Source organism: Bos indicus x Bos taurus, chromosome X (genome assembly GCF_003369695.1).
Source record: "Bos indicus x Bos taurus breed Angus x Brahman F1 hybrid chromosome X, Bos_hybrid_MaternalHap_v2.0, whole genome shotgun sequence".
Taxonomy (NCBI): domain Eukaryota; kingdom Metazoa; phylum Chordata; class Mammalia; order Artiodactyla; family Bovidae; genus Bos; species Bos indicus x Bos taurus.
In genome coordinates, this window is record NC_040105.1 from 56,184,911 (window position 1) to 56,212,404 (window position 27,494).

A 27,494-nucleotide genomic window follows, 5' to 3' on the forward strand; every position below is an offset into this window, starting at 1 on the left:
TTTCTTCCCACTTGTATCTTCAGCTCAAGCTTTTGCCCTGTAATCTGCATACTGTTGAGTAACCAAGAAATACTTAATCCTTGTACATACCTGCTCTGCCCTAAGAACCAGGCACTATTATTACAGGTAAGCACAAGATTCTCCAAGAAAAACACTGTGATCTTACAATCTTCCAGCTTATGTCACCTGTCATGTTTCAATGCTTTGATCGGGCCCAGTTCATCTTGTTAGCTTTTTCCTCCCTTCTATATCTTTAATCAAGTTATTTTGCCTACATCCAGGTTGTTTCTCCTCCCAGGTACCAAATCTCATCTCATTTTCCTTCTAATTTACAACTTATAAACAATCTTCCTTGGAAGATGCCTCTGTGAATTTAACTCATCTTTAGCTAAGGTCCTATGTAATGCAGATTGCAATTACTAAGAAAGGCAATTTCCTGAAATTATCTAACCACTACTGAAATACACACACACACAGAGTATTCCAGACCCTTGAGGGTGTCCCTGGAATAAATACTTTCTAGTGGCTCAGGTATATCACTATGCCAATCATGAAGTCAAGAGATTCTACAAGGCCAGTTTGGTTTAATATCACTTACTATATACAACTCAATTGCTTAGGAAGGCAAAAAAAATCTCTTTGCTAGCAGCCACCTCCAAGACAACAAAGAACACTTCATCTAATTTAAGAAGAAAGAAAGCAGAATACCTCTTGCTGTGATTTTTTGTCGGAAGATGAGAAAGGTTTATCGGAATTGGATTCACAAGTACTGGACTTGCTTATGATACTGGAAGACATGGTGATGGTGTTGGACAAGCCTGTTCCAGATTCAGGGATGGTGGTGGACACATCTGGGCTGGTTTCAATTTGCAGGGTGCAATGTTTGAGAAAGGTGTTTTCTTTGTGAGCGAGAGTCTTTTGCAAGGCCAATGGCTCCTTCCAGACAGCGTCCTTCTCAATCGTGGAATTCTCCTGCAAGGCCAAGGACTCCCTCAGGATCGTCTCCTTTTCAACGCTGGACTTCTCCTGCAAGGCCTGTGGCTGCTTAATAATGCACTCCTCTTCACTGGTGATGTTCTCTTGCAAGGTCGACTGCTTTTTCAAGAGGAACACCTCCCCCTGAGCAGTGGGCTGCTTCTTAAAAGATGATTGTCCCTCTATGCTGGCTGCTGCCTTGGGGGAGAGCTTTTCCTTCAGAACCAATGGTTTCTCGAAAAAGAATTTCTCTTCAGTGGTGCTTTTCTTCTGCAAAGCCAATGACGTCGAGAAGTCCACTTTGGTATCGGTCTTCTGCAAGACTAAGGACTTCTCCGTGGTCAACAGTTCTTTGATATATGATTCTTCTTGAGTGGCGATATTCTCCTGTAAGGTCAATGGCTTCTTTGAGAGGGATGCCTGTTGCAGAGAGGTGTGTTTCTCTTTCAATACAGATGGACCCTGGAAGAGGAGCTCCTCTTCAGTTGTAGACGTTTTTTTTAAGGGAAATAACTTCTTAAAGAGTGACTCCTCTTCAGAGGTGGTCTTCTCTATGACGGTGTTCCACTGAGTGATTTGCCTCATTTTTGGAGATAATGGTGTCTTGGTAAGAACTGCCTCATCAGTTGAAGACTTCTTCCTAGATGATACTGGCATCATAAAGGAATTCTTACCTTCACCAATCATATTCTGCAACCCCAACAGTTCTTGCCAGATAGACATTAGTGTTTGAGTGGCACACGTTTGCTTCATTAAAGATGATGACTCCTTGGTAGAGACTGCCACATTTGTGGTATGTGTCTTCCTAAATGATAGTGGCTCCATAAGAAATTCATCTTTACTGTCTATTCTCTCCTGTAATGCCCATGGCTTTTTCAAGGGGGCCACATCCCCCTGAGTGGTGTGCTTCTCTTGCAGTGCAGATGGTTCCTTCAAGAGGGACTCCACCTCAGTGGTAGGCTCCTTAATGAGTGATTTCTCTTCAGAAATGGTCTGCAATACTAGTGGCTTGGTCAAACAGGACTTAGCCTGAGTGGTACACTTATTCTTTAAAGATAACAGCATATTGGTGGAGGTTGCCTCCCCAGTGGTAAACTTCTTAAAAATCAAAGTCTCCTTTTTAAGTGATTCCTCCTCAGTTGGAATCTTTTGCAAGACCAAGGGCTTCTTCAAGATGGATGCCTCCTCTAGAATGGTGTGCTTACCCTGCAATGCTGATGGCTCTTGGAAAAGGGATTCCTTAGTGGTAGGCGGCTTCTTAAAGGGTAATGGCTCCTTAACGAGTGACTTCTCTTCAGATGTGACCTTCTGCAATACTAGTGGCTTCTTCAAGTGGTACATCTTCTCCTGAGTAGTACACTTCCTCTTTAAAAGTAGTGGCTTCTTGGGAAGTGTTGCCTCCTTAGTAGTATGAGTCTTCCTAAAGGAAAGTGGCTCCATAAGAAAATCATCTTCATCATCTTTCTTCTGCAATGCCCATGGCTTCTTCACAAGTGTCACTGCTCCATCATCAGTATGCTTCTCTTGCAACACTGAGAGGTCCTGGAAGAGGGACTCCTCCTTAGGGGTCGGCTTCTTTTTAAAGGACAGCAACTGGCTAATGAATGCATTCTCTCCAGAGGTGGTCATCTTTGAGTAGGTCATCTTCCTCTTCCTCTGAGTAGTACACTTTTTATTTAAAGGTAATGGCCTCATGGTGAAGGTTGTCTCCTCAGTGGTAGATTGCTTCTTAAAAGCCAATGGTTCCTTAAAAAGTGATTTGTCTTCAGTGTCAATCTTCTCCTGAAAGGCCAATGATTTCTTCAAGATGGATATTTCTTGTTCAGAGGTGTGCTTCTCTTGCAATGCAGGTGGTTCCTGGAAAAAGGACTCCTTCTCAGCAGTAGGCTTTCTCTTAAAAGACTCCTTAGTAAGTGGCTTTTCTTCAGAGGTGGTCTTCTGCAGTACTAGAGGATTTTTGCTACAGGACATCTTCCTCTGAGTGGTATACTTTTTGTTTAAAGATGATAATGGGTTGGTGAAGGTTGCTTCCTCAGTTTTAGGCTTCTTCCTAACATTCTGGAGCTCCATAAAGGAAGAATCCTCTTCAACACTGACATCGTGCAAGGCCAACTCCTCCCCTGAGCAGAACTGCTTTCCCTGATATGGGCACATATTCTTTAATGATAATGTCCTGTTGGTGATGGCTGTCTCCTCGGTTTTACACTTCTTCCCAAAAATCATTGGCTGTACAACATCACTGTCACTCTTCCCCTGCAAGGACAGTGGCTTCTGCAAGAGGGACACTACCCCCTGATCTGTGCACTTCTTTGAAGATAATGACCTCTTCATGAGGACTGCATCCTCAGAAGTGGGTTCCTCTTTTAAAATGAATGGCTCTTTGAAAAGAGATGCTTCCTCAGTATTGGGTGTCTTGGAGCTGGTAGACATACCCAGAGTGAGCAGATTATCTATAATATTTGGCATCATGGTGGTTGACACTACTATTGGTGAGAGTTCTACCTTACATCTGCAAAGGAAACAAAGTCTGGGTGAGAAGAATGTAGTTCCTAGAATCCTTACCTATCATTTCATTTTGTCACTGAAGTGAAGTCGCTCAGTCATGTCTGACTCTTTGTGACCCCGTGGACTGTACCCTACTAGGCTCCTCCGTCTGTGGGATTTTCGAGGCAAGAATGCTGGAGTGAGTTGCCATTTCCTTCTCCAGGGGATCTTCCCGACCCAGGGATCAAACCCAGGTCTCCTGCATTGTAGGCAGACACTTTACCATCTGAGCCACCAGGGAAGTGTTCACTACATTTTGTCACTACACTTACTAAATGTATGGAAAGGGAAAGGACTGCAACCCCAAGAGACAGACTAGAGGGTAAAAATCAATGGGTAACACAGTAAATCTACTAAGTAGCATAGTGTATAGTTTCTATGATCTAGGTCCTCACACTTTTCTTTAAAAAATTCCCCCTGAAATCCTTATCTTGCTTTTTCATATATGACTTATTACCTTTATTTATATAAAAAGGCTTTTATTATAATACTTAGCACACTGTATGAGTGATTTGCTTATGTATCAGTTTCTGTCACTAGCTGCATTTGTCTTTGTCTATCAGCACTAGACATCTGGTGAAATTCAGATTGAAATTAATATTGTTTCAGGCTTATGAGAGAGGATTATAAGAGAGAGGCTTATAAAAGGCTTATGAAAGCTTATAAGAGAAAGTTGGTCTGGTACTTAATGCTCATGGTATCTAATCATATTCCCTTCACCCTAGGCCATTCACAAGATGCTTTCCCAGTGAAGGTAATAAAAAGACCAAAATAAACATTTGTTGACATGTGTCAGATGCAAAGCTTTGTTTTGAATAGGACTGCACTTCAATTAGAATGATTAACCTGGTGTGACCAAATCACTGGATGACTAAAAATCAGAACAAGAAAAGAGAATTATTGGTAAATATGATCGATCTGAACAAAAGTACCTCAAAAAAACTAGATATTATATGATTCCATTTATACGAATCATCCAGAGAAGACATATCCACAGAGGTATATCCATAACAGATAGTAGACTGGTGGGTGTCTGGAGCTGGGAAGGGGTGGGGAGGAAGACAGAAAGGGGGACTGGGAAATCTATTCTTCCTAAAAGAAGTAATTCCCACTGGAATAGGAAAAGATATAGAAAGGTCTTACTCCACTTTCTAACTCTTCTTCCAATAAAAGTTTTCCTAGGAGTAAATCCTTTTTCCCAAATCCTAGGTGAGAATACTCATATCTACTTGCAGAACCTGTGATCAGTTCCCTAAAAACAGCTGGAAAATACACATTTTTGGCCTAAGGAGACAGTAATTTCTCTAGAGTAACAAGAAACAAGCCTCCCCCTAAGGCTTCTTATGGGATAAGCAGACTGGCAAGCTATTAATCAGCTGCTGAGAATCCCCTGAAAATTGGCTCGAGCCCAGACTTGCTTAATCAGGGACTGAATCACCAAAAGAGAGAAAATATGAACACAAGATCTCTTGGCAAATTCCTCAACGACAACAGCTCTTTCAATATGCACACAACATGGGGGTGAGCGGCAGAGGGAGGGAGGGAGGGAGAGACAAGAGGCCTGAAATTCTTTAGCAACTTAGACCATCTAAGCACCCAGGGTTTGTGGCTCACTAACAATGTTCTCAATGGGAACAAAAGGCAGTCAAAAGGATGTCACTCCCTCTCCTTTAACATCTAAAGCAATGCCATCTGAGTTCCCTCTACTCACCTTTTTATATTCATCTTATTGTTTTCAGGCAACCTATTAGCAGATGTGTTCCTGTTTCTCTTCTTGGAAGTATCTTTAACAAACTCATTATTGGCTTCCTTCTTGGGCTGGACAGGTTGACTTTGAGGAGCCTGAAAAAAAAAGGTGGGGGGTGGTGATCAGGAGAAGGAAACAAGGAAATGGAGAGAGAAAACTTCAAATTATTCAGAAAGTGGTTCTTATAGGAAAGTCCTGACCCACGTCCTCACCCTGGACGCCTTGTTTGAGTGTTTTCAGAAACACCAATCAAAATATCTCTCAACCAGTATGGTTCTGGTGCCAACTAATCATGATGGAAGCTAGCGGTACAATAGTCCTGGTTCAGTTCAGTTCAGTTGCTCAGTCGTGTCCAACTCTTTGCGACCCCATGAATCGCAGCACGCCAGGCCTCCCTATCCATCACCAACTCCCGGAGTTCACTCAGATTCACGTCCATCGAGTCAGTGATACCATCCAGCCATCTCATCCTCTGTCGTCCCCTTCTCCTCCTGCCCGCAATCCCTCCCAGCATCAGAGTCTTTTCCAATGAGTCAACTCTTCGCATGAGGTGGCCAAAGTACTGGAGTTTCAGCTTTAGCATCATTCCTTCCAAAGAACACCCAGGACTGATCTCCTTTAGAATGGACTGGTTGGATCTCCTTGCAGTCCAAGGGACCCTCAAGAGTCTTCTCCAACACCACAGTTCAAAAGCATCAATTCTTCAGCGCTCAGCTTTCTTCACAGTCAAACTCTCACATCCATACATGACCACAGGAAAAACCATAGCCTTGACTAGACGGACCTTTATTGGCAAAGTAATGTCTCTGCTTTTGAATATGCTATCTAGGTTGGTCATAACTTTCCTTCCAAGGAGTAAGCGTCTTTTAATTTCATGGCTGCAATCACCATCTGCCATGATTTTGGAGCCCCAAAAATTAAAGTCTGACACTGTTTCCCCATCTATTTCCCAAGAAGAGATGGGATCAGATGCTATGATCTTCGTTTGCTGAATGTTGAGCTTTAAGCCAACTTTTTCACTCTCCTCTTTCACTTTCATCCTGGTACATATTAGCTATATAGCAACACTCAGTAATTTCAAGATATATAGGATATAGTGTTGATCTCCATACTAGCTGGCAAATTCCCAAAAAGATATTCTGTAAACGTCACATTCCATTTGACCCCATAAGACGTTCAGAGGGGGGAAAAGACCATATAACTGGCTTTGCTGCCTGAGAATGCCAAGATCAACTAACATTTCAGGGTAGACCTCTAACACATCACTATCTGTGATACATCTATCCCATCCCACTGAGGGGATATTTATTTAACATGGGGCTCTGGGGAGCTCCACCAAAAACTCTAATCATGACTAATTCTATTAAACAGTAGAAGAAATCATGGGACTGTGAATAACATCAATTAAAAAATCATTTTAAAGGTTATGCCTTTAAAATAAAACAAACTGAATCTAATTATATTCCAAATAAATACCATAACTACACTGAAGGACAAATGAAAGAAAACAGAAGAAAATACAAGAAACAGCTAATCCAAGTAAACACAGGTTATATACCCTCAGTATATACATTCTCAATCAGGATGGGTTTCTGGGGTGGTAGGGAATATCACAAATAAATCTGGAACTCTTTTTAATAGGTGGGTTTATTATGGTAGTGTGGAACAAGTAATTCTGAAACTTTTAGATGTATTATACTATTGAGTAAATATGTTGATGATCTTAGGAACCATTGTTCTCACTGTAAAGAAGGAACATACAAATATGGATTGAGGAATATAAGAAAGAATCCTGTGCATTGGAATGGGAGCTGTGTAGACTCATGATTTCTTACACAGGTATATGTAATGATATAGATATATATGATATATCATATATATGTGATATATGATACATATTATATATTATGATATATATATACATCTGAATATATAGGAGTGTATTACTTGTATATATAGATATATGTGTGTGTGTATATCTTTAAGTACAGATATGTGTGTATGTATAATGTATATGTGGGCTTCCCTGGTGGCTCAGCAGTTAAAGAAGCTGCCTGCCAATGCAGGAGTCCCAGTTTCATGCCTGGGTCAGGAAGATCCCTTGGAGAAGGAAATGGCAACCCACTCCAGTTTTCTTGCCTGGAGAATCCCATGGACAGAGAAGCCATGTCAGGCTACAGTCCATGGGGTCACAAGGAGTTGGACATGAATTAGTGACTAAAAGAACAATAAATATATGTATTACATCCAGATATTTCCTAACTCTCCGCAAAAAGGGCAGAAAAAGCAGATACCCCAGTAGCACACCTAATACTGAGAGCTTGGTCTCTAGTACTATTCCCCACTCAAAGGAGCAGGAATTCTTTGGAAAAACAGTTGACTCCCTGTCTGAGATAAAAATAGGCACATGATGAGTCTGAGACATCCTGTTACGCTGGAATGAAAATGCTCAAAAAAATGATGAGAGTATGTCACCAAGACACAATAATTAGATTCAAGGGGACCCTAGTGGCCAATTTGAACACCAAAATAACATAATAATGAACAACAAACCACTGAAAAATAAAAATTCGTAAGTCTATATTACTAATAAATAGGGAAGAAGGGAATGCTCTGCTTATAGAATGCCAAGGGCTGATTGGTAAATGGGGAGCAAGAGCTATAGCTGGAAAAATCACCATAAAGACTGGGTTAGGCAAAAATCATCAATGGATACTAAATCTAGGGGGCATGTTGATGAAAAGCAGTTATTTGCAGGCTCTTAAGAGTGTGTCCCACAGACAGTTGCAAGAGGGAAAAAAACAGTCATTATACAGCAGAGAAACCAGACATCTTGACTGGGTGATCAAAATTAACCTCACCAGTGAGTGACAGATGGACATTGTATGCCTCCAGCTGTGATACCCTAAGGACAGACCATCACCTATACAGTACTCCAGTCAAGTACGTATAACACCAATCTAATCCCATGGACACATTAGAAAAACATAAAATGAGGAATGTTCTATTTTTAAAAGAGGAGTTGAGTGGGACTTTATTCTTAAAAAATGTCATAAAAAACAAAGAGAAGCTATGGAAGCATTCCAGATTAAAAGAAGCTAGAGACATGACAAGTAAACAACCCTAGACTGGATCCTTCCCTGGAGGGGGAAAAATGCTTATAATGTTGAATTTACAAAGTCAATGGGAAGGATGGGAATATGGGCAATAAATTACATAAAAACATTACATCAGTGTAAACTTATGAAGTTGACTGCACTATGGTTATATAAGACTACTTCTCTGAGGTAATATACACTGAAGTACTTAGGGGTAAAGGGCAATGATGTATGTAAGAAAATGGGATAAAATGTTAATAATAGGTACCTAAGTAAAAGGTACAGATTGTATAGGCGCGGGCAGCTGCGACCGGCGCACTTCAGCGCACTTAAGCGCGGCCGAGAGGAGCTACCCCACGTCCAAGGTCAGGGGCAGAAACCAGGAGGTCCCCATGCCCGAAGGGCGGCGGCCAAGAGGAGTTACCCCACATCCGAGGTCAGGGGCAGTGGCCGAGAGTGCCAGGCTGAGACGGCGCAGGAACGGCAGAGAAGAGCTACTCCAAGTCCGAGGTCAGAGGCGGCCGCCGAGAGGAGCTACCCCGCATCTGAAGTCAGGGGCGGCGGCCGGGAGGAGCTACCCGACGCCCCCACGCCCGAGGCCAGGGGCGGCGGCCAGGAGGAGCTACCCCACGCCCTCACGCCCCCACACCCCCACGCCCCCACGCCCCGACGCCCGAGGCCAGGGGCTGCGGCTGGGAGGAGCTACCCCACACCCAAGGCCAGGGGCTGCAGGCGGGAGGAGCAACCCCACGTCCAAGGAGTGGTGGCTGGGCAGGCACCGGAGGGCCTAGAGGAGCTATCCCACGTTGAAGGTCAGAAGGGGCAGAGGTGAGGAGATACCCTCGTCGAAGGTAAGGAGCAGCGGCTGCGCTTTGCTGGAGCAGCCGTAAAGAGATATCCCACGCCCAAGGTAAGAGAAACCCAAGTAAGACGGTAAGTGTTGCAAGAGGGCAGCAGAAGGCAGACACACTGAAACCATACTCACAGAAAACTAGTCAATCTAATCACACTAGGACCATAGCCTTGTCTAACTCAATGAAACTAAGCCATGCCCATGGGGCAACCCAAGACAGGCGGGTCATGGTGGAGAGATCTGACAAGATGTGGTCCACTGAAGAAGGGAATGACAAACCACTTCAGTATTCTTGCCTTGAGAACCCCATGAACAGTATGAAAAGGCAAAATGATAGGATACTGAAAGAGGAACTCCCCAGGTCAGTAGGTGCCTAACTCCAGAAAGAATGAAGGGATGGAGCCAAAGCAAAAAGAATACCCAGCTGTGGATGTGACTGGTGATAGAAGCAAGGTCCGTGCTGTAAAGAACAATACTGCATAGGAACCTGGAATGTCAGGTCCATGAATCAAGGCAAATTGGAAGTGGTCAAACAAGAGATGGCAAGAGTGAATGTCAACATTCTAGGAATCAGCGAACTAAAATGGACTGGAATGGGTGAATTTAACTCAGATGACCATTATATCTGCTACTGCAGGCAGGAATCCCTCAGAAGAAATGGAGTAGCCATTCATGGTCAACAGAAGAGTCCGAAATGCAGTACTTGGATGCAGTCTCAAGAACGACAGAATGATCTTGGTTCTTTGCCAAGGCAAACCATTCAATATCAGTAATCCAAGTTTATACCCCAACCAGTAACACTGAAGAAGCTGAAGTTGAACAGTTCTATGAAGACCTACAAGACCTTTTAGAACTAACACCCAAAAAAAATGTCCTTTTCATTATAGGGGACTGGAATGTAAAAGTAGGAAGTCAAGAAACATCTGGCTGCTGCTGCTAAGTCGCTTCATTCGTGTCTGACTCTGTGCAACCCCATAGACAGCAGCCCACCAGACTTCGACATCCCTGGGATTCTCCAGGCAAGAACACTGGAGTGGGTTGCCATTTCCTTCTCCAATGCATGAAAGTGAAAAGTGAAAGTCAAGTCACTCAGTAGTGTCTGACTCTTAGCGACACAATGGCCTGCAGAAACACCTGGAGTAACAGGCAAATTTGGCCTTGGAATACGGAATGAAGCAGGGCAAAGACTAATAGAGTTTTGCCAAGAAAATGCACTGGTCATAGGAAACACCCTCTTTCAACAACACAGGAGAAGACTCTACACATGGACATCACCAGATGGTCAACACCGAAATCAGATTGATTATATTCTTTGCAGCCAAAGATGGAAAAGCTCTATACAGTCAACAAAAGCAAGACCAGGAGCTGACTGTGGATCAGATCATGAACTCCTTATTGCCAAATTCAGACTGAAATTGAAGACAGTAGGGAAAACCACTAGAGCATTCAGGTATGACCTAAATCAAATCCCTTATGATTATACAGTGGAAGTGAAAAATAGATTTAAGGGCCTAGATCTGATAGAGTGCCTGATGAGCTATGGACTGAGGTTCGTGACATTGTACAGGAGACAGGGATCAAGACCATCCCATGGAAAAGAAATGCAAAAAAGCAAAACGGCTGTCTGGGGAGGCCTTACAAATAGCTATGAAAAGAAGAGAAGTGAAAAGCAAAGGAGAAAAGGAAAGATATAAGCATCTGAATGCAGAGTTCCAAAGAATAGCAAGAAGAGATAAGAAAGACTTCCTCAGCGATCGATGCAAAGAAATAGAGGAAAACAACAGAATGGGAAAGACTAGAGATCTCTTCAAGAAAACTAGAGATACCAAGGGAACATTTCATGCAGAGATGGACTCGATAAAGGACAGAAATGGTATGGACCTAACAGAAGCAGAAGATATTAAGAAGAGATGGCAAGAATACACAGAAGAACTGTACCAAAAAGATCTTCACGACCCAGATAATCACGATGGTGTGATCACTGACCTAGAGCCAGACATCCTGGAATGTGAAGTCAAGTGGGCCTTAGAAAGCATCACTATGAACAAAGCTAGTGGAGGTGATGGAATTCCAGTTGAGCTATTTCAAATCCTGAAAGATGATGCTGTGAAAGTGCTGCACTCAATATGCCAGCACATTTGGAAGACTCAGCAGTGGCTACAGGACTGGAAAAGGTCAGTTTTCATTCCAGTCCCAAAGAAAGGCAATACCAAAGAATGCTCAAACTACCGCACAATTGCCCTCATCTCACATGCTAGTAAGGTAATGCTCTAAATTCTCCAAGCCAGGCTTCAGCAATATGTGAACCGTGAACTTCCTGATGTTCAAGCTGGTTTTAGAAAAGGCAGAGGAACCAGAGATCAAATTGCCAACATCCTCTGGATCATGGAAAAAGCAAGAGAGTTCCAGAAAAACATCTATTTCTGCTTTATTGACTATGCCAAAGCCTTTGACTGTGTGGATCACAATAAACTGTGGAAAATTCTGAAAGAGATGGGAATACCAGACCACCTGATCTGCCTCTTGAGAAATCTGTATGCAGGTCAGGAAGCAACAGTTAGAACTGGACATGCAACAACAGACTGGTTCCAAATAGGAAAAGGAGTACGTCAAGACTGTGTATTGTCACCCTGCTTATTTAACTTATATGCAGAGTACATCATGAGAAATGCTGGACTGGAAGAAGCACAAGCTGGAATCAAGATTGCCAGGAGAAATATCAATAACCTCAGATATGCAGATGACACCACCCTTATGGCAGACAGTGAAGAGGAACTCAAAAGCCTCTTGATGAAAGTGAAAGAGGAGAGTGAAAAAGTTGGCTGAAAGCTCAACATTCAGAAAACTAAGATCGTGGCATCCGGTCCTATCACTTCATGGGAAATAGATGGGGAAACAGTGGAAACAGTGTCAGGGTTTATTTTTTGGGGGCTCCAAAATCACTGCAGATGGTGACTGCAGCCATGAAATTAAAAGATGCTTACTCCTTGGAAGGAAAGTTGTGACCAACCTAGATAGCATATTCAAAAGCAGAGACATTACTTTGCCAACAAATGTAATGTTCGTCTAGTCAAGGCTATGGTTTTTCCTGTGGTCATGTATGGATGTGAGAGTTGGACTGTGAAGAAGGCTGAGTGCTGAAGAATTGATGCTTTTGAACTGTGGTGTTGGAGAAGACTCTTGAGAGTCCCTTGGACTGCAAGGAGATCCAACCAGTCCATTCTGAAGGAGATCAGCCCTGGGATTTCTTTGGAAGGAATGATGCTAAAGCTGAAACTCCAGTACTTTGGCCACCTCATGCGAAGAGTTGACTCATTGGAAAAGACTGATGCTGGGAGGGATTGAGGGCAGGAGGAGAAGGGGACGACGGAGGATGAGATGGCTGGATGGCATCACTGACTCGATGGACATGAGTCTGAGTGAACTCTGGGAGTTGGTGATGGACAGGGAGGCCTGGCGTGCTGCGATTCATGGGGTCGCAAAGAGTTGGACACAATTGAACGACTGAACTGAACTGAAGTAAAAGGTATATGTGTGTTCTTTGTATTATTCTTTTTGCAACTTATAAATGAAATTATTTCCAAATGAAATATAAAAAAATATGCCTTTGTATCATCATATCATAATAAGCTACTACAATCCAGCAGGGAATTCCTTCTTAGGCCCTCAGGTTTTTGTCCACTTCTGCTCTTCGAAGAGTTTGGCACAGTTTGTATTTGAAAATCACCTAAAGATTTACAAACTCCTTCTTTGTCCAGCCGAGATCCACAATTGGAAAAGATGTGCATTCTTGGCAGGAGAGAGGTGGAGACTCTAATTCCCAGAGCAAAACTTTCTACTTGCCATATGTGAAGGTTCAAAGTACTAATATTTTCAGATGTAAGCTCAAGGGTCCTTTACCAGTATTTCCCCATAATTCTTTCACTGAGAAATAGGAAAATAGAGATGAAAATCCTACTGACAAAACATAATTTAGGAAATAGACCTTATCTCCTCAGCCAATGGCTCAGGATCAGCTCTAACAAATCAAAACTCCTTCCCATGCTGGAAGGATAAAGGAGAGGAAAAAGAAAACTCACAGCAGACTAAATAACTAAAACAGATCAGCTCCTTTGGCCAGCCAGAACCTCACTGTGGTGAATGCTGAGGAGAAGACAGATATGAGGACATGAAGACATAGTAATACTGACAGGAAGAAGCAAAATCATAAAGGGAATCCCCAAAATTCAGAGAGAAAGGAGTCCTCAACCCTCAAAGAGATGAGCTCAGACATCTGCAGAAATGCTCAATCCTGGAATGACTTAGGTATACTGTAATCACAGAACTTTCTCTGGAAAGCACCAAGGACAATTCAAAATGACCAGAACTTGAAGGTAAAAGGGGAAATGGGCTTTCTGAGCTTCTGAAAAGCTAGAGGCAGAGATACTTCCCAGGGATGCCTTGCTTTCCCTACCCTGGAGGAGTATGTGACCTAACAGATGGTGAATTCAGTTGGAGAACCGAGAGTCCTAGCATGTATTTCCTATTAATTTGTTTGTTCTTTATCGATGATGACATAAATTTCACAAATAAAAAAGTACTGAGACACAGCAGGAAAGTTTCTCATGTGCTGTTAGACTTTTCTTTGCACTATCAGGGACTCTGGAGGCCAAGGGAAGCTACACTAAGATAGGCTGCATCTGCTCCTGACTTATGTAGCTACCTTATCTCAACAGTTTCAAGAGCCATGGTAAAATAAGTCAGGAAATGAATTTAACTTTACAGGTCTGTGTGGGAGGCAGCTCTTTCAACCAGTATATAGTAAATCTGATTATGCAGGAAGCTGTAACACAATTACACATGTTGTAATCTGTGTGGGGGAAAGACTGGTTTAACACAAAAGTAGTCACATGGCATCTAAAGAGCAGAGATACAAAGGAGAGAACTTTGCCAATGCTTATCCAACCCTGCCCAAGGCAGTAAAATATTATCTAGTAAATGTTAAGAATTCTGGTAGCCACAAAAGAACACTCTATTATAGAGGGCAGGACAGGCCTCACTAGGGCTGTCTGTATCCTAGATGAAATGAACTTCAAAACCAACACTAGCCATGTCTTCATCTGTAAAGGGGTTATAGTTTTAGTGTCTGCCTCATAGAATTTTATGAGTATTAAGTGGGTGGATACATGGGACAATGCTTAGAATAGTGCCTGGCATGTGGTAAACACTCAGGAGCTATCAGTCATTACTGATTTCTAAGACCAAAGGTTATCTATATTCAATTAGTAACATTCTAACTATTAAATTTGATTTTTTGCTAGTACCTTAGTAATACCAGAAGGGAGGTAACTTGGAAGTAAACTCAAGAATTCTAGTCACAATTGAGTTTCTAGATATCCCTAGTCGAAAACCAGATCATGGAACTGTGGTCATCCATGGTTCTGTACATCAGAGGGCAGTTTTGATTGTCACTATGACTGGGATGCTGCTGGAACTTAATGCCAGGGGCCAGGAATGCTGGTTGAATGACTGGGAGTTGCAAGGTGGTGCAACTCCCAGTCATTCAGTCCTACACAGTAGAAAAGCTGTCCTATTCAAAAATGCCCATAGTGTCTGAACTGATAAACACTGCCCTAGACTACAATGAACCCACCATTGTATTGACACTTGCCTCCAAGGCCGAGGCAGCCAGTCGAGCCATCTCTGGACTTTACCTAAATGCAAGATTCCATAGTTCTCATATCTGTCTACAAGTTCACATCTGATCATCATTCTGTCTGTGGCTTTCAGCGAGCTCCACCAATTAAAACAGATGGTATGTGCCAGCAGAAAAGCCCCTACAGTTTCTGAAATTGGGTCACTGACTCCAAATAAAATTGGAATTGGCTCTCAGCCAGTAAAATTGGCTCTCAGCATTCTACAGAGGGTCAGGGTTTGGTAAACTAGAAAGGTCCCTCAAGGAAGAGGTTGTTTGAACCTTATGCAACACCATAGGATTAGACTAGCATACTCACATTGGTGAGATCTTCAAAAGCTGATCTCTTTTTGAGTGGTCCCTGAGGTGAAGATGGAGATATCTTTGCTTGGTACTTCTCATCTTTCTAAAAAAGGAAAAAAGGTAAATGAGTATATCCAATTGTGAACAATCTTTTCAGGGACTTCAGGTCATCTTTGGAGCTCAACAGGGAAACGCCTGAATCTCCAAGCAATTGGGAATGCCTAAAATAAACCCTAATAAATTACAACAAAAGAAAGTTTTGGCACTCACTGCTGCTTAGAGTGTTCCTAAAGGAGGTAGTAATCATTGATGATGGTGACAAGGCTGTTAAGGAGACAGGAAGACCTTCAGTGTAACTCTTAAAATGAGCAAAATAGCTTGGTGAAGCTAATTTTCTCTCTTATTCCTCTCATATCTATGGCTATCCTACCCAAGATTAATCATGACCATCACCACCACCTTGCAACTCCCAATCATTCATTTAATATGGACTTTCCAGGTAAATTAGTTCAATAATTTAACAAAATTTAAGTGTCTCTTATGTTCAGTTCAGTTCAGTCGCTCAGTCGAGTCCGACTCTTTGCGACCCTATGAATCGCAGCACGCCAGGCCTCCCTGTCCATCACCAACTCCCGGAGTTTACCCAAACTCATGTCCATCAAGTCAGTGATGCCATCCAGCCATCTCATCCTCTGTTGTCCCCTTCTCCTCCTGCCCCCAATCCCTCCCAGCATCAGAGTCTTTTCCAATGAGTCAACTCTTCACATGAGGTGGCCAAAGTACTGGAGTTTCAGCTTTAGCATCATTCCCTCCAAAGAAATCCCAGGGCTGATCTCCTTCAGAATGGACTGGGTGGATCTCCTTGCAGTCCAAGGGACTCTCAAGAGTCTTCTCCAACACCACACTTCAAAAGCATCAATTCTTTGGCACTCAGCCTTCTTCACAGTCCAACTCTCACATCCATACATGACCACAGGAAAAACCATAGCCTTGACTAGACGAACCTTTGTTGGCAAAGTAATGTGTCTGCTTTTGAATATGCTATCTAGGTTGGTCATAACTTTCCTTCCAAGGAGTAAGCGTCTTTTGATTTCATGGCTGCAGTCACCATCTACAGTGATTTTGGAGCCCCAAAAATAAAGTCTGACACTGTTTCCACTGTTTCTCCATCTATTTCCCATCAAGTGATGGGACCAGATGCCATGATCTTTATTTTCTGAATGTTGAGCTTTCAGCCAACTTTTTCACTCTCCTCTTTCACTTTCATCAAGAGGCTTTTGAGTTCCTCTTCACTTTCTGCCATAAGGGTGGTGTCATCTGCATATCTGAGGTTATTGATATTTCTCCCGGCAATCTTGATTCCAGCTTGTGCTTCTTCCAGTCCAGCATTTCTCATGATGTACTCTGCATATAAGTTAAATAAGCAGGGTGACTGTATACAGCCTTGACGTACTCCTTTTCCTATTTGGAACCAGTCTGTTGTTCCATGTCCAGTTCTAACTGTTGCTTCCTGACTTGCATACAAATTTCTCAAGAGGCAGATCAGGTGGTCTGGTATTCCCATCTCTTTCAGAATTTTCCACAGTTTATTGTGATCCACACAGTCAAAGGCTTTGGCACAGTCAATAAAGCAGAAATAGATGTTTTTTTGGAACTCTCTTGCTTTTTCCATGATCCAGAGGATGTTGGCAATTTGATCTCTGGTTCCTCTGCCTTTTCTAAAACCAGCTTGAACATCAGGAAGTTCACAGTTCACATATTGCTGAAGCCTGGCTTGGAGAATTTTGAGCATTACTTTACTAGTGTGTGAGATGAGTGCAATTGTGCGGTAGTTTGAGCATTCCTTGGCATTGCCTTTCTTTGGGACTGGAATGAAAACTGACCTTTTCCAGTCCTGTGGCCACTGCTGAGTCTTCCAAATGTGCTGGCATATTGAGTGCAGCACTTTCACAGCATCATCTTTCAGGATTTGAAATAGCTCAACTGGAATTCCATCACCTCCACTAGCTTTGTTCATAGTGATGCTTTCTAAGGCCCACTTGACTTCACATTCCAGGATGTCTGGCTCTAGGTCAGTGATCACACCATTGTGATTATCTGGGTCGTGAAGATCTTTTTTGTACAGTTCTTCTGTGTATTCTTGCCGTCTCTTCTTAATATCTTCTGCTTCTGTTAGGTCCATACCATTTCTGTCCTTTATCAAGCCCATCTCTGCATGAAATGTTCCCTTGGTATCTCTAGTTTTCTTGAAGAGATCTCTAGTCTTTCCCATTCTGTTGTTTCCTCTATTTCTTTGCACTGATCACTGAAGAAGGCTTTCTTATCTCTTCTTGCTATTCTTTGGAACTTGGCATTCAGATGCTTATATCTTTCCTTTTCTCCTTTGCTTTTCGCTTCTCTTCTTTTCACAGCTATTTGTAAGGCCTCCCCAGATAGCCATTTTGCTTTTTTGCATTTCTTTTCCATGGGGATGGTCTTGATCCCTGTCTCCTGTACAATGTCACGAACCTCTCTTATGTTAGTTAAGACATTCTCAGTAAGGATAATCACACACATACCTAGATACTGATCCAGGATCAGTCCTTTACTAGCGATTGACCTTGGAAAAGTCACTTAATTTTTGAACCTCAATCTTCTCATCAGTAAAACTGGAAAGATGACCTACCTTATTTGAGGATCAAATAAGAGAATACATGTTTTTCAAAAATCTATATAAGCTGTAAATGGGCAGAAATAGTATTTTAAAAATACATGGTCCAGTGTGATTTTAAAACTCATAAGGAAAATTCTGTATTTTAAGAAAGGAGTTTGGTAATTCATATTTATCCCTTTTAGTGTATATAAGGGAAGAATGGGGAAAAGGAGGCAGGGAGAATATTTTGGAGCAAAGGGAGCTTTCTTTCTAGCTAGTGTTTATCTGAAATGCCTTATCCCACTACCAAATGAGCAAGACTATCTCTATGGGGTTAAAGGTTAAGGTAAATCACACTGTAGGGTTTCTCTATTCCCTAACAGTTTTTGTTTGGTGAAAGTGTCCTATGTATCAGATTTCCTTTATGAACTGAGAACTCTGCCTTACCTATGTCAGCAAGTTGTTATAATGTGAAACAGAACACTGAGGTCAGACCATTTATTTTCTCCGTTTCTCTCTTAACATTATGTACAGTTAGTACATGACACAGTAAGTGATTAGAAACTTAGAGAGTTAGATTCATATTACAATAGACCAATTCTAGTACAGTGGAGCAATTCTGAAAGAGCTGAGAAGAATTACTTCTGTTTTTTAACTGTTTAAGCTAAGAAATAAGTAAACTATTAGTCTTTCATCTAGTTCATGATAAATAATCCTAATGGAAATAATTAGCAAAGAATAAATTATTATTTTCTCACAAATTAGCTAAGAAATTAACTATGGTCTGCTATCCCACTCCTACTTAATATTACTGGCAGAAATAACCAGCCCCAAATAAAATTATTGGTGAAACTGAATCCTATAAAATTTATATTTGAAAAATACACCCTGAGAAAGTTGGATTTGGAAAAATAACTGCCACAAAAGAAAATGTACAGTGGCAGAACTCTAATCATAAAATTTGATGTGAACAAAAATTTGATCAATATAGCAAATCTTTCTTGCCAAATTTACATAGGAAAAATACACTTGTTTTCCCTAACCGCCAAGAAAACCATTTTAGTGAGACAAAAATGAAAATGATTAGAACGTGTTTATCTGTGCTGAGAGAAAACCAATCAAGGAAATTAAATTGGCCTAATGATGTTTGCTCCAGGAAACACTTTCTTAGCAACAATTCATCAGTATTAGTAAAATTCTGATTAAAATATGACTGATGGCAAACACAGAACATCACAAGCTTGGAATGTCAATGTCAAACTATTCACAAGGTCAAAACAGCAGGCTCAAAATGGACCCATTCTTCAAATGTAATAGCTGTAAAAAGCAGTATAATACATTTGTTGACCTAATCATCATACTCTCCCCTGGATGTACTAAGCAGCCACCTGGCAAGGTGCTTTGAGCCTCTCGGAGACAGTAAGAGTTTAAATGGGATCACTAATGAGAACTGAGTATTGTTTGCTTTTGAAAGTTGTGGAGGACACCCTTCATCTTAGCCATGCACTTATCGGAAAGAAGAGTTTATGCTTTCTCCCCAAGTTATAATTTGCTGGTCTCCTCCAACTACAAGGTTTGCCATGCCTTCTCATTTTTTCAGATTAACCACACATATTCCAAAAGATACAGAGGGAAGAATAAGGACTAAGCCAACACAGAAAAGAGGCTAAATGAGACACTACTGAGAGGGACAGCTTGCTCTAACCTTTTCAGATGGTTCACGATCACTGGGCACAATGCTGGACTGAGATTTCCTAGTCTCATGTTTGGAGTGGTGGGATGGTAGTGGCAGCGGCATTTCTTACAGATTCAGCAGCGTCTATCCAAGGCAGGGCTGCAATCAGAAAAAGACTCTTTAAAACATTCACCAGAAACATCACCGATTCTCTGGAGATCCTTGAGAAAACCCAGTCTCTCTATAACATCCCTAGGAGAAAACAGACTTCAATGTTAGCAGATCTGGGATCAAATCTTGGTTGTACCACACTTAACCATGGGCAAGTGACTTAACCTCCCTGGGCTTCAATTATCTCATCTGCAAGATGGAGGTAAGTATATACATCTTTGCAGGGCACTGTTCAAATTAAATGAGATACTCTGTGTAAAAAGCCAAGCACAGTGCCTGTCACCCCCTGTGGGTACTGGGACTATGGCCTAGCCCCTAGCTTAGGCCTAGGAACACTAGAGGAAAATTAACAGTTGAAAATAATCAAGAGCATGACAAATCATATAGTATGGAGGCTCACTGGTAGGGTTAATGTTCTTTAAAAGGCATGGGGTCCTGGCCCCAGCAATAATGATGCTACAGAGAAGGCAAAAGAATGCACTGCACACACACACATGCAGAATAGGCCAGAGGGTATTCTAGGCTGCATTCAATCAAGAAACTGCAGTCCAGTTCCAGACATCTGGTTAAAAAAAAAAATCAAAAGATAATACTGGTGGGAAAAAAAAAGATAATAGCAGAAGGAACTTACTTGGTGAAAATCATGTGACATATAAAATTTAACAGTCATTACAGAACTTAGGAGTCCTACCTTCACCCCACCTCAGTGTGGGACCCCATTCTATACTCCTTAAGGGTCTTTTAGCTTGTGAGTTCTCAAACTAAACTAAGAACTCACTATCATAACTTATGATATACTTAAGTGTCTTATGTTATGATACACTTAAGTGGCTTACAAGCACATTCAGTTCAGTTCAGTTGCTCAGTCGTGTCCGACTCTTTGTGACCCCATGAATCACAGCACGCCAGGCCTCCCTGTCCATTACCAACTCCAGGAGTTCACTCAGACTCACATCCATCGAGTCAGTGATGCATATTAGGAGGAATCAGTTCTTGAATATAAAAGAGACCCTTCCCACTCAGATACAACTGCTCTTCTGAACCCACCCATATTCAGTCTCCAAGTTCAATGACATTTGACAAAGAACAGGCTTCCATAGAGAGACCCTAAAGGCAATGCAACAAACTTATGTACAAGATACATCAGGCAGTGGAGACAAACACAAATAAATCACGGATCTTATTCTAGAAGTATTCACAGGCACAGCTCTAACAGCAACACATAAATGTGACAAATGATTTAATAACCGTAGACACAAAATACTTTAGAAACATAACGTAAAGTCAGTAATCTTGTGGGAGACAAGGGGTGGAGAAAGGCTTCACCTTCCTCCTATATTTGATCTGGACTTAATATGATAAAAAGGTTCTCAAGTAGACAGGTGAGCTTTCCAGGCAAAGAAAGCCAGAGCCCAGGCAGAGGCTTGAACGTGTAGAACACAGCAGGTTTGGAAACATCCAGGTTGCCCGGAGTGTGAAGTATAATGTGTAGGAAGGAGTCAGAAAGAGGCTGAGAGCTAGGCTGGGACCATTCTGTGAAGACTGCAGAGAAGATTGCAGTTTGAGAGAAAGGTTGAAGAAAAGAGAAAGGCTAACTTGGGTTTTTCTTTGGATGGACAATATTAAACATTTTGTTGGCGAGGAAAAGTCAGTACAAATAAGTGCCTTCACATTTATTATGTCAGTTAATCCTCCCCAAGCTGTGAGAGTAAGCAGGGCAAGTACAATTCTTTCCACTTCATAGTCTCAGATGAGTTAAAAGTTATTTACTACACAGAACAAACTATTAAGCAGCATAGATCACCCAGCTCTTTCCAGGGCTCTTCTCTAAAATACCATGAAGCCTCTCTGATTGTATGTGAAAAGATTCCAGAACAGCCCACAGAACAAAGTTAAAGACCACAGAGTGGTAGTATGAGGAGTACTGAGGAGTTAGAACGACCACAGACTTCTTTTTAAAGAAGCAATTGGGCTTCTAAATCAGCCAATTTAGCATCTTTGCGCCTGCTTCCTTATTTGCAAAAGAGCTATGTACCACCTCTTACTTGCAGAGGTATCGTATGGCTCAAATGTAAATTTGCATGTGCAAAGCTTAACCTGGTACGTCCTCAGAATAAATGGTGCATCTTACTCTCCTTCTCTTCCTCCAAATCCAAACCCATTTTCCATCTCATCCCTCAAAACTCAGCCAAGCAGAAATAAAGCTAAATTGAGTGAACCCAGCCTTAACTGGACTGTATGAAAACCACTCACTCCATTATTATTGTTCACACCTCATACAATTCTTTATGGATAACCAAAGACTTGGGTTCTGAAATCTTTATCTTTCAACTGGAAAGAAAAACATCAAACTGGAGTCAACAGGCCAGAAAACTTTTGGCTGATGACATCACAGCATGACTAAACCTCAGAGAAAATCAGTTTTCAGATGATGGTCATTTATCACTTTCATTATCCTGAACAATAATCTGGCTCAAGTAACTAATTTCCCTGCCACTAGGAGAGGGGAGGGGATTACACCACCAAAAGCATGTTTTCATAAAAGGACACTCTGCAGAACACTCTCAACTTCTACTACCTACAGAACCCTTAGCCTTACTTAGACAAGAAAATTAGAACCCTCTCCACTTTCCAGACTTTCCTTCTCCACTACATACACCCTGATGAGTGTTAAAGGCTCTACCCCAGGGCTGGTGTTGAAACCCACACAGGGACAAGTAGGCTTGTTCAGAAGCCCAACTGCTCAGAGTCCAAAACTGTAGATCAGGACAGTCTCAGGAAACAGTAGCAACTTCTTTTTATATACAAAGGCAGATTACAGACAGCAAGACACTGGGGAGAGAAAGCAGGATGATGTCAATGAAAGCAGCACTGAGCTGGGGAGGATGCCTAAAGTGTAGTTCTGATCCTGTCCCTAGCTGGCTGAGTGACACTGGACAGGTCCCTTTACCATCTCCAGGCTTCCTTCCTTCACCTAAGAAAATGAGATAGTGAGACCAGAGTCTCCTGGACATTTAACCATCGTCAATGGGCCAGCAATATTGGCATCACCTGGGAGCTTGTTAGCAATTTAAAATCTCACTCCCCAAGCTGCTGCTGCTAAGTCGCTTCAGTCGTGTCCGACTCTGTGCAACCCCATAGACGGAAGCCCACCAGGCTCCCCCGTCCCTGGGATTCTCCAGGCAAGAACAGTGGAGTGGGTTGCCATTTCCTTCTCCAATACAGGAAAGTGAAAAGTGAAAATGAAATCGCTCAGTAGTGTCCGACTCTTCGTGACTCCATGGACTGCAGCCTACCAGGCTCCTCCGTCCATGGGATTTTCCAGGCAAGAGTACTGGAGTGGGTTGCCATTGCCTGCTCCCACTCCCCAAACTAGGCTTTACCAAATCTGAACGTGGAAGTTAACTTCCCCTGGTGATTTGTATGCACTTTAAGTATTGTTCTTGGATCCCTTCAACCTCTGACATTCTAGGATCCCAGGAGGTCCACAGCAGAGAGCCATGACAAAGCCAGAGCTGGACGGGACTGAAAGTGAAAATCTTAAGTCTCACTAACTCTCTTCTATCACTAGCTAGTGGAGACAACGGTGCTTCCCAGGTGGCGCAGTGGTGAGGCACTCGCCTGCCAATGCAGGAGACACAAGAGACTTGGGTTCGATCCCTGGGTCGGGAAGATCCCCGAGAGGAGGAAACGGCAACCCACTCCAGTATTCTTGCATGGAAAATTACACGGATAGAGGAGCCTGGGGGGCTATAGTCCATGGAGTCGCAAAGAGTCGGACACGACTGAGCACACAACTGACGGACTGACTGGAGACAAGGGAGAAAAGGCACGTTTCCATCCCCCTTCATATCCTTCCACCTGTAGTTCAAGATATCTCTCACGTTGCATTCTCTAACTTAAGTACGTTTTGTAGGTTAAATTGGTCCTGTACACCTTCACTTGTGAAAAGACTACGGAAATGTACTCAGATTCAGGAATGTTGCAGCGGTAGCTCCATTTAAAAGCCGGGAACCAGTTTGGGGTTTGTTTGTTTTGCCATCTCACCCTCTAGTACACACTCCCTGCCCAACCTTGGACAGGACTCTCTCCGCAGACTGCTGACTGACAGGAGAAAGCAAAAATTTCGTGGCAGGACGCATTCCGGCAAAAGTTACAGGGACTGGAGTGAGCCTCAAGGACCCACCCGCGGGCGACAGAGCCGGACATTCGAGTCAGTAGGACAAGTTCAAAGGCGCCTACCTCATATCGAGATTGAGGGCAGAACAGGAAAGATCACGGACGCACTCCTAGGCCTTATGAGGCCAGGGAAATGACCGGAGCTCCGCGTTGCAGCAACCGGCGTCCGTCTCAATTTAGCCAAGCTAATTTTTAAAAGTACAGCCCAGGAAGAAGAGCAGTGGTGATTGGCCAGGAGGGGCCAATCAGCGTGCCGTTGAGTCGCGTCGCCTAGCAAGGAGGGGCGGGCTGGATATTTTCAAAGTGAACTCTGAGGCTAATAGACTCCCCAATGGGGCGTGGTTTCGAGTACCATTGGTTAGACCGGACTAGACTGACAAAGGGAGTATTGCTGCTGCGTCACTTCAGTCGTGTCCGACTCTGTGCGACCCCATAGATGGCTGCCCACCAGGCTTCCCCGTCCCTGGGATTCTCCAGGCAAGAACACTGGAGTGGGTTGCCATTTCCTTCTCCATTGCATGAAAGTGAAAAGTGAAAGTGAAGCCGCTCAGTCGTGTCCGACTCCAGCGACCCCATGGTGGGTCCCTTTAAAGACGTGTTTTTATTTAAATAACCCTGCCAGAGGATTGAGAGCGGCTGCATTACGTGGTGAAGTCCTGAGCAATTAAAACATTATTAAGCTTTGGAGAATTGGCGATCCATTGGGTTAAGACTCGCTGCTTTCTCTGCCCTGGCCCAGGTTCAATCCCTGGTGGGGGTACCGAGATCCCGAAAACCACAGGGCGGTCAAATAATAACAACAACAACAATAATAAGCTTTTATAGAGTCAAACGTGAACTCTTGCTGGCTTCACAAATGGCCTTGTGATGGAAGCAGAGCAGAAATTATTGCCCCTATTTCATGGATAGCACCCATAGTGCAGATAACTAATAGTAGCTAAAACATTAATTGAGGGCTAACTCTTGGTGATTGCTATAACTTTTTAAATTGTTTTAAACATTGTCCCCAAAAGTAGGTGCTTTTATTATTGTCATTTTACAGACACAAGAAAACTGTAGCTTGCTAATTGCATGCGTGCTAAGTCACTTCAGTTGTGTCCGACTCTTTGTGACCCTATGGACTGTAGCCTGCCAGGCTCCTCTGTCTGTGGGATTCTCCAGGCAAGAATACTGGAGTGGGTTGCCATGCCCTCCTCCAGGGGATCTTTCTGACCCAGGGATCGAACTTGTGTCTCCTGCAGCTCCTGCATTGCAGCCAGATTCTTTACCTCTGAGGCACCAGTGAAGCCCCATGCTTGCTAACTGCCCAATATCAAAATGCTGCATTGTGGCAAAGCAGGTACTACCATTGATATTTTCGTTTATTTCATTAGTACATTAATTAATTCATTCAACATTTATTGAGCACCTGCTTTGGTCCAGGAGCTAGAAAAAATATATGAGTAACTGATAAAAGACTTGAAGAGTTTATCACCCTGCTCTATGTCCTGAGGAGGGAAAGAGAAAAGTGGAGATACCAGGAATAAAATCTAAGAATTCCTGCATATACAGATGCTCTATTACTAAACTACATTTTTACCTTTATTATTAGTCCATTCTCCTTTTACTGATAGTATCTCATAGCTTTTACATTAAAGGGAAAATAGTCGTATGATCCCAAGCCCTCGTCTCTTTTTAATCTCCCTAGGTTATCACATATAAATCCATGACTTTAAATATCACCTAAAAGCTGGCCCTGAACTCCAGACTCATAAATCCAACTGATTATTCCACATCTCCACTTAGCTGTCTAATAGATATCTCAAACTCAACATATTCACAACCTCACCAAATCTGATCCTTCCTCCAATGCCCCCCATTTCAGAAACTGGTACCATATCAAGTCTGTTAATCAAGTCAGAAACCTGGGTATCATCCTTGATTCTACTCTTTCCCACCACCTTAACCTCCCAAATCCAATCCTTCAGCAAGTCCTGTTGATTCTACCTCAAAATGTATGGCAAAACCAATACAATATTGTAATTAGCCCCCAATTAAAATAAATAAATAAATAAAATAATAAATGAGGAAGGGAATATTGAAAAAGAATTCAATACACCATTCTAAAAAATCCTGTTTTGATAGAAGTAAGTTAAACATAGGAGACATTTGAAAATAAACCAACTTTGTTGCAAAAAAATATATATATATATATACATACATATATATTATATCCATCCACTTCTCTCCATCTCCACTACCACCATGATCTCTCAATGGGACCACTGTCAAAAGCCTCCAAGATGTTCTACCCCTTTCCAATCTGGCTCGTCTATAATGCAAATACAATACAGTGATGTGATCAACCTTTTTAAAAAACAAAAAACAAAAATTATGTCCCTCTCCTGCTTTTGTAGTACCCACAGAATTAAAATCCAAACTCCTTACCCTGGACTACAAGTCCCATCTATCTCACCAACCTCATTTCATACCACTCTCTTTCTCATTTACTCCATTCCAGCCATAATGATCTTCTTCCCAAACTTTGAATATACAGAAAATCACACTCCTCGGGATCTTCACACATGATATTCCCACTGTCAGAAATATTCTTCCCTCTCTTCTTTAAATCACTTTTTTTTCTCATGCTTTAAAGTCTCAGCTTAACTATCCTCTCTTCAGAGAGGCCTTCCTTTACCATGTTATCTAGAGTAGGATTCTTCTCCCACTCGCTTATACTTTATCTCAACCCTTACATTTCTTTTAGAGTAATTATTGCAATTTTTAATTTTTGAACCTACCTCATCACTCAAGAATGCAAACTCCACAACTGTAAGGACCACAGGCATTGTGCTCTATCTTCAGTGATTAGCATTAATATGTCCACATTTATCAACTGCTTACTGTATGTGTAACACTGTTTTGACACTCACAACAATACAATGAATTGTTACAGTTTCTGTTTTGCAGAAGGGCTTCCCTGGTAGCTCTGCTGGTAAAGAATCCACCTGCAATGCAGGAGACCTGGGTTCCATCCCTGGGTTGGGAAGATCCCCTGGAGGAGGGCACGGCAACCCCACTCTAGTATTCTTGCCTGGAGAATCCCCATGGACAGAGGAGCCTGGCAGGCTATAGCCCATGGGGTCACAATGAGTCGAACACAACTGAGTGACTAAGCACACAGCACATTTGCAGAAGAGGAGCTTGTAGTAACTTGCCCAAGATCACACAGCTAGTAAGCTATTAGATTGGGATTTAAACCCATGCAGTCTGATTCCAGAGACCAAAGACAAAGCACTACCCCATACCTGTCTCCTGGACAGATGAGTGGAAAATATTTGTTAACCAAGTAAATGGGTTATCTTCCTTTAAGGGTCATCGCTGTGGATAAGCATCCTACTGGGATGCACTATAAAGGAAATATAGTATTAACACAAATCACTACAGATCTTCTTTAGTCAAAAGAGGAAAAAGTACATCCACCAAAACAACAGCAACACAAAAATCACAAACGAGAAATTTATTTTTCCTATTTCCTTCCAGTTTTTCACAAAAATTAAACAGTTATTGAGTAAAAATTATAATTTTTCCAAAAATTAAAAAAAAAAATTCTCTCAACTTTCAAAACTCCAGTTGACTTAACCTTTCCTTTGGGCAGCACTCA

At 42.2% G+C, this 27,494-nt stretch overlaps 1 protein-coding gene across 4 annotated transcripts in view; it reads right to left on the reverse strand.

The window, feature by feature from the left end:
- The window catches only part of CCNB3 (cyclin B3), a 60,790-nt gene that overhangs the window by 25,358 nt on the left and 7,938 nt on the right, over positions 1-27,494 (reverse strand). For 2 of the 4 annotated variants that reach the window (XR_003509698.1, XM_027534390.1), the window contains exons 1-5: positions 23,915-24,016; positions 19,532-19,660; positions 15,211-15,297; positions 5,231-5,361; positions 709-3,484 (exon numbers count right to left, since the gene is read on the reverse strand). Coding sequence is in view for 3 of the 4 variants with exons in the window: in XM_027534390.1 (XP_027390191.1) it covers positions 709-3,484; positions 5,231-5,361; positions 15,211-15,297; positions 19,532-19,624 (3,087 nt within the window). In the remaining variant the exon portion in view is untranslated. Of the gene's footprint in view, positions 1-708; positions 3,485-5,230; positions 5,362-15,210; positions 15,298-19,531; positions 19,661-23,914; positions 24,024-27,494 lie in introns of those variants that run through there. The other 2 variants (XM_027534388.1, XM_027534389.1) reach the window with 2 other exon arrangements.